Here is a 7,978-nt window from a genome sequence, read left to right as displayed (position 1 = left end):
TGATCATTTTACTTTGGTTAACTTGCTGACGATTTTTATCTCTTACTTATTGATATCAATAATTTTATATTTGTTTGTGTGTGAAAGAGAGAGAATGTAGTCTTATATAGGTCTACCAAAAAGCAAAGTTCTACGAATTAACAATACTACCAGTCAGCAAGCAAACAAGCAAACAAGCAGGCAGGGGGTGATCATCTTACGTTGGTTAACTCGTGCTGACAATTTTTATCGGTTACTTATTGGCATCAATAATTTTATACGTGTGTGTATGCAAGAGAAAGAGAAAGAGATAGAATGTAGTTGGTTGGCATGGTATTCGAAATTCCAAGACAGTACGCCAGGAGAGGATATCTGGTTGGTCGTTCGCGTTTGAGGAACGTTCCCTTTGGAAAGAAACGATTTGACTTTCTTGTTGTTCTTCTCGAAAAGCGGTTCTCGCGAGCGCGTATCGTTCCCAGGGAGGCCAACTAAGAAGAAGAAGAAGAAGGGATCAGCTTTTTCTTCATCGTCGTCCTCGTCCTCGTCCTCGTCCTCATCGTCATCGTCATCGTCATCGTCGGAGGCGATGCGTGCCTCGTGCGAGAACGTTACCGACGGAACGATTCACTTTTATACCTGTGTCTCAGTCTATCTAACCATGAGAAGATGAAGAAAAAGTAGATGAGACGTCGGGGGAGAAAGAGAGAGAGTGAGGGGGGCAGAGTATCCGCGCGCGCGCGCGCGCGAGATCCTTCTGGAAGGACAAAAACGCGGCCACCCTTAGCCAAAAAAGTCGTTATGTAAATGCGATGCCCAGGCCTAGCTAGCTGGCCGACTCTCTCTCTCTCTCTTTCTTTCTCTCTCTTTCTCTTTTCCTCTCGGCGCCCTCTTGCCTAAGCCCTCTGAGTAGTACCCTACCGTAGGAAGAACCTTTTTCAAATACCCAACATTATCTATACCTACATACCTAACTACCAACTATTTCCATCCTATACACGTACGCGTGTTTGCAAGTACATATGTTCAGATTGGAAAATGTTTGATTATTTCAAACTTATAATATAATTAATATTACTTAATGTGGGTATCAATGAAATGATCAAACGATCGACTTTTTTTTTATTATTTTCAATCTAAAGTATAAATCCTACAGGAGAAAGAACCTTTTTCAAATATCCAACATTATCTATAGCTACATACCTAACTACCAACTATTTCCATCCTATACACGTACGCGTGTTTGCAAGTACGTATGTTCAGATTGGAAAATGTTTGATTATATTTCAAACTTATAATATAATTAATATTATTTAATGTAGATAGGAAAAACACACGTGGAATATGGTGTTAAATTATTATTGAAAATATTGTTAAAGAATTACGGAAGATTTCAATGGCTATGAATAAAAGAAAAGAAAAGAAAAGTGAAGATATTCGAAAAGATGAAGTCAAGTGGGAGGGAGACACGTTTGAAATGTATCGACGATTTGTCCAATTTGTGGTTGATCGAACGACGAACACACACTTTTATCGTATAATAAATAATACATAAGACGGTCCTCTACGAGTAGCATTACATAATCTCGATAGAGGAGAAACCTTCCTTTACGAAGAATAAGGAGAAGAATAAGAAGAAGAAAAAGTAAAGGGTTAACAGTGTATGTGTTATACCTATGACAGGGTCACTTTCGATATCCTATCATCCTTCGTATTACTTTAGCTAACTCCATCAATTGATAATATTTTTATTAATTAAGAATAATCATACTTTACATACTGATTTCTAATGCGAATCGAATAAATTCGCGACATATTTTATCATAACAAAATTACACAATTCCATTTAACACTTGATAAAATTAATAATAAATTATTTCGACAAAAATCTAACCAGTTTAACGTTAGAACAGAAAAAAATATAATAAAAATAAAATATCTTAAGTAACAATAATACTCAACAAATAAATAATATATTAAATACGAAAGTTTCCCTCTAGTTGTAATATAGATTAGTTTAACAATTGATTAACGAGAGGGGGAGACAGCACCCCCGCATGATATATCACTTTCTCATTCTTTCTCGGTTAGATCGGTTGCAAGCAATGCGGTGCAGTGCGGTGCAGTGCGGTGCGGTTGCGTCCACGCGTCAGAAAAATCTCGCGGAACGAGTCACCCTACGTACCACCAATGCCTCTGACATGAGTTTCATCTCTCTCTCTCTCTCCCTCTCTCTGTTTCTTTCATTCTTTCTCTCTTACTCGGTTGCCTAGGGTCCCAACGACGTATAAGCGTGAGACCGGCGGGCCCGGCCTCTCGTAATAAGACCGTCGGCCAGTTTTTTCGGGTCTCCCCTTTGCTTCCTCTCCCCACCAGCACCCCGTGTCCCTCTTCGGGGCCCCTATGCTTGCTTGCTTGCTCGCTTGCTTGCTCGCTCCCGGTATTAATTTATACGCCGTACGTGTGTGCACGCGGCTTTTTCTCGCGATTCCACGAAATTTGCAAGAAACTAGTCCCGAGTCCCGAAGAACCACAACGATCGGGGAATCTTCGATCCTTCCTTTCGGCTCGCGTGGATCGTACGATCTCAGCTACTGATTTAATATCATCTACTTTTTATCATACTTTCTTTCTTTCTTATTATTATTATTATTCTTCTTATTCTACTTCTTTTCTACTTCTTCTTCTTTTACTTCTTCTTCTTCTTCTTCTTTACAATTCTTTCGAGAGAATATTAATTGTCTTTGATTAATTACGCGAATCACGTTAATTAGAAGCACGTGACGTTGATCGTTTCGTTGCCAAACTTCTTATCAAAAGAATTCTTTCCTCCTCCTCCTCCTCCTCCTTCTTCTTCTTTTTATTTTTTATTTCTTCTTCCTTTTTCATTTATCAACGATCTTATATTTTTACAGTCGTACAAACGTCAGTCCCACAAAACGAAGCAGAATTGCAGTTATACCGAGTTATGCAGCGTGCTTCGTTACTCGGATATTACGATACTCTTCTGGAAATGGGTAGGTAGGAGTGAATTTGTTTTTCGTAGGTGTCGATATAAACAATTCAATCGATAAATTTGTCTATTCTCGTTTTATTATAGGCGGGGACGACGTTCAACAATTGTGCGATGCTGGGGAAGAAGAGTTCCTTGAAATTATGGCATTGGTCGGCATGGCCAGCAAACCTCTTCACGTACGAAGACTTCAGAAGGCTCTACAGGAGTGGCTCACCAATCCCTGTAAAGTATCGTCTCTTTCTTTCTTTCTTTCTTTCTTTCTTTATCTGTCTCTTCATTCCTCCTCTTGTTTCTTTTTCTTCTTTTTCTTTTACATCTCCGAGAGAATAATTATTAGGATACAATATTTATTTATTTCATGTAATCACGATAATACATTCATATGGATTTGTTTAGAATGTTTTTTCTCGGATGTTTTAGCTCTATTTCAAACACCAGTTGTACCAACAACCACTGGGACATGTAAAAATCCACCAGCGGTCGTTGGTTTCCCTTGTGCCAGTCCTCGAGCACAAGTACAAGTTCCACAAGTGCCACAAGTACCACAAGTCGCTGTTTTCTCAACGACAGCATCGACTACTGTTACGACCACCTCAACCATGCTTCCATGTCGTAGCATCAGTCCTATTGTTTCGGTTACTAGCGTAGCAGCATCGGCTGGTTCTACGACTTATAGGCAAACTCCGAGTCCCGGTTCCTCGATATTACCAGTTGCTGCATCCTATGTACCACCGACTTCCCACAGTCCTGGTGTACTTCAAGTTGGCACCTGTGAATCTTCCTGCGGTAGCGGAACTACCCCAAGTCCTAGTGGCACCTGTGCACCTGCTAGTCCTACACAATTAACACCTACTTTATTACATTCCCAAATACAACGGCTTGCCGAAGCTGCCGAAAGACTCGCTGCTACGATCAGACCGGTCGATCCTAAACCTCATAACGTTAAAAAGAAATTTTGTAAAAATCTCGAAGTGAGTATGCGTTTAGTTTGTAATTGATCAATTTGTCTTCGGGATTAATTATTTGAATAATTACATTTACGTTGTGTGCATCTTATTACCAGCTGGTCATGGCCATGCCCGATAATGATCCTCGTAGAATGGAAGAGATTAGAAAGTACGCAGCAATTTATGGTAGGTTCGATTGTAAAAGAAAACCAGAGAAACCGTTGACGTTACACGAGATCTGCGTGAACGAGGCTGCCGCACAGATATGCAGGTTCGTCCCGGCACTTTTGACTAGGAGGGACGAACTATTTCCATTGGCCCGTCGAGTAGTTCGAGATTCCGGTTATCATTATGTTAAAAGTCAATAGTAAGTTTAAATAATAAGATTTAATAACAAAATATTCTATTTATTTGAACAAAATCATTGTATATTGATATATATATTTGAATTTGATTGTTATACCTTGCAGTTTGTCAATGTCCTCGACGAGGCAACGAGAAAACGGCGAGGAGAACGAGTTAGAGCGAGGAAAACGAAGAAAGCTCGAACTCGAGGGTGAGGCCGAGGACGCGATGCAGGTTAGCTCGGCCTGTCCAAAAAACTAAATCACGCTAATCATTCTCTTGCTGACCTGGCCACGTTCGCATGGTCTACTCGCGCTAACTACTACTAACCGTAAATTCAGCACGTACACGCAACACGCACACGCAGCAACACCCACTACTACTACTCCTCGTCTCGCGTCATTTAGCTCCATCCTGCTTTCGTTAACTCGAGATACGGATGGAAAAGGTCAAGTATATATGTAGTCGTTGCCGAAGCGCACGTGTCATGTTTAAAACGCACGTAATACTTTATCTGTTTGTTGTTTGTGCACGCTTTCCATGTTTCGAATTGCACCTTCTATTTCCATTTGCAATTAAAAAAAAAAAAAAAAGAAAAAACAAATTAATTACCACTATTCTCTTTTTTCTCTTTCGTAATGCTTTTCAAATGGTTGCATGCACAATTTGTTGCCGGTGTTTAATTAAAGTTCTTAAATTAGTTTGACACATCTGAAAGAAAGTGAGTTTGTTGTATTTTTCTAAAATTGCCGCTATCGAAAGTGGTGGCACCACTTGCGTTCCCTTTCATGGCGCCATTTTTCTTATTTTTCAGAAAGAATCGCGTCCTAACATTTGTATTAATTTTCTGATTATCTCGTCGAACAATAGGATATCGATTATAAATCGTTTGACCAAAAAAAAAAGACATTTCGATTTGATATCGTGAAATTGATAAAGTCTCGGTTCGACGAGCATTGATTTGATCTGCGGTTATAAAACTTTGAATATATAATTAACAATCAGTGTTGGTTTCTCGAATTTGTTTTTTTTTCCTTCGACAATTTCTATGCATGTAATTGATCGGGATGAAAAAAATCGATCGCGACTCGCTTAGATTTCACGCTTCGCGCCTGGTTTCTCAGCGAGTCGTTTTTTCTTATCTTATTTTTTTGTTTTCTAGTTTTTCTTAGGATTTTCTAAAGGGGCATTCGTTTAGTTTTTCGTAACGTTGCCACCCGAAATGATAATTTTGTTTCTTTTTTTTTTTGTTGTCTACTCTTCTTCGTTGCTTTTACCGTCTACAGCAGTTCTGCTTTTCAGGAAGAATTGGATCTACGATGTTCCGTCAACGAAGTTAATAACGCTGGCATTAGAAGACATGGCTCGTCGAGGTGATTACTTTCGATGCTCATTCCAAATGATTTTTTCATACGATGAAAAAAATGACTGAATAAATATATCGAGCTCAGCGAATAATCATAATTTTTAATCGTTTCGTTACGGCATAGCATTGGTACGAATATTGTTCCATATAAATTCGTTATCGTTGCACGATTTTAATATTAAATCGTTCATACGATACCTTTGCATCGTTAGTAACGAAAGGATTAAATTATTTTACAAAAATGTTAACGACAAAAGATTAAAAGATAAAGAAAAATTCAATGTTTTATCACTGTGTTCTCTATGTGTAAATAATATTTTCATTATTATTATTCACATGTATCAGGAAAGTTTGATTAAAAATTTAGATAAATACCTGTTTGCTGGGCTCGCGATATATATGTCAATATTCATTAAAATTTATAATTGTCATGCAACAAGTACGAGTACGCATTGATGTTCAGATATTCGCAATGTTCCAGTCCAGTTTGGAGGAAGAAGAGTAATAACGGAGTATTTGGTAGTAACGTCGAGGAAATCAGCGATTCGGATAGTCAATTTTCATTCTCAAACGAAGAATCATCGTCAATGCATGTAAGTTCATCGATTAAACGGAATAATTATACTAACTCGCTAATAACAGTCATTTCGTATCGTATTTCAGGACACCATAGACGCAGAAACGGAAAATACGGACAAGGAAAACGATTTCAATTTAAAAGTGAATATAAAAATCCTGAAATGAACGTTATGATTTGTTTTTTTTTTTAAATATCTTAACATTAAGTTCTCTTCTCGCCAAAATAATCATATTTATATATAAATGAATAAAAATAAAATAAACTTTTTATAGGTAATAGCATCTCGCGGGGATAACATAATCGCTGTTGCGAATCCTGCATTGATGGAATGCGGTCATCCAATAAAAGAAGAACCAGCTGACGAAAAACCTACTCTGTGATATTACTATAATCTTGAAATGATAATTGATAGAAACGAATCATGGTTCTTTCTTTCATGATTATTAATCCACTATTATTGTTCACGCGAGAACATCCGAACATCATTGTAGTCTCATTCGATATTATAATGATTGCTGCTGTTGTTATTGTCATTGCTATCACATAGTCGATGATAATTAATAATAATGATGATGATGATGATGATGATGATGATGCTTGGTAACAGAGATGTGTCAGGTTGAATGCAAACAAGATTTCTTCTTCCAATTAGTCAAAATCGGTATTACATACGATTGACAATGAGAGATTTTGAGACAATTGTCGCTTGTTATCTAGTTCTAGTATAAATTCATATTATTAGTAAATAATACTCGCATCGTATTATGATGGCATTTTTAGAAATTTATAGACTGTAAAACTAGCGCGTTAAGAGACTTAAAACACAAAAATGCTATTCGTCGATGTACAAGATATAAAAGAAAGAAAGAAAGAAAGAAAGAGGAAAAAAAAGAAAAATAATTGTAAATATATAAGAAAAAAAACCATTGTCATTTTATTCGTAAAATAGCGTCTAAACGTCATTTACTTTCCTTCTTAAATCGCATTCGATTTTTTTTGTTTCGTAAAACATTTTCAACCCTTCTTTACAGTTTTTATTTCAACAAAAAACGAAATAGCTGCGTTATATTATTCTCTTCGTCGAAATACATAACACGATGATGACTGATAAATGTATGGATTTTACTAACCCATTTTGTTTTTCTACATCTTACTCACCGATATTTTAATCTTTTAATGAAATTTTGATTATTTATATATTCTCCGTGTTGCGAGCTTTGTTAATTTGTCGATAATTTATTTTCCGATTTGTCTGAAATATCGCGTTGACTGAAAAATTGACATAGAAAAAAATATACTCACTTAACAACAAAATGAATGTCTCAATAACAAAAGGGTTTAAAAAAAGTAAACAAAAAAAAATAGATAAACGAAATTATCAAACGCGATTATTATATATATGTTACCGTCAAAGCCGGAAATTAGTCATTGCAAGTAATTCCTCGGCATTACTATAAATGCAAACAGCCTTCAGACGAAGTCGGAAATTGAAAAATTCTTCCACTTTTTCCTAGGCATCGAACATAATACTTTGATATTCTATAGAATATCAAATTACTATTTAAACAACGTTGAAAAGAATACATTATCGGGCACAGATACATGCAGCCATACAATCACACAATATCAGAGATTGCAATGCTGTAAATTGTGTATCTTTGCAATTTCTTTGAAAAGTTTTGGTAAATATTTTTTATACTAAAAGTGAATAAAATATTTGCCGAAACTTTTTAAAGAAATGGCAAAGT

At 36.6% G+C, this 7,978-nt stretch overlaps 1 protein-coding gene across 5 annotated transcripts in view; it reads left to right on the top strand.

Moving 5' to 3' along the window:
- Window positions 1-7,601, top strand: part of LOC106793387 (NGFI-A-binding protein homolog) — a 19,805-nt gene extending 12,204 nt beyond the window's left edge. Inside the window, exons 2-10 of one of the 5 annotated variants that reach the window (XM_014760278.1) lie at window positions 2,892-2,993; window positions 3,077-3,214; window positions 3,413-3,963; window positions 4,056-4,306; window positions 4,410-4,518; window positions 5,587-5,657; window positions 6,114-6,243; window positions 6,314-6,370; window positions 6,503-7,601. In XM_014760278.1, the coding sequence (XP_014615764.1) occupies window positions 2,892-2,993; window positions 3,077-3,214; window positions 3,413-3,963; window positions 4,056-4,306; window positions 4,410-4,518; window positions 5,587-5,657; window positions 6,114-6,243; window positions 6,314-6,370; window positions 6,503-6,610 (1,517 nt within the window). In that variant the 3' untranslated portion in view covers window positions 6,611-7,601. Of the gene's footprint in view, window positions 1-2,891; window positions 2,994-3,076; window positions 3,215-3,412; window positions 3,964-4,055; window positions 4,307-4,409; window positions 4,519-5,586; window positions 5,658-6,113; window positions 6,244-6,292; window positions 6,371-6,502 lie in introns of those variants that run through there. The other 4 variants (XM_014760279.1, XM_014760276.1, XM_014760277.1 and 1 more) reach the window with 4 other exon arrangements.
- The last annotated feature ends 377 nt before the right edge of the window (window positions 7,602-7,978 follow it).

Source organism: Polistes canadensis, unplaced genomic scaffold, assembly GCF_001313835.1.
Source record: "Polistes canadensis isolate GaletaPanama2010 unplaced genomic scaffold, ASM131383v1 scaffold_13, whole genome shotgun sequence".
Lineage (NCBI taxonomy): Eukaryota > Metazoa > Arthropoda > Insecta > Hymenoptera > Vespidae > Polistes > Polistes canadensis.
This window is presented reverse-complemented; position numbering and strand designations above follow the sequence as displayed.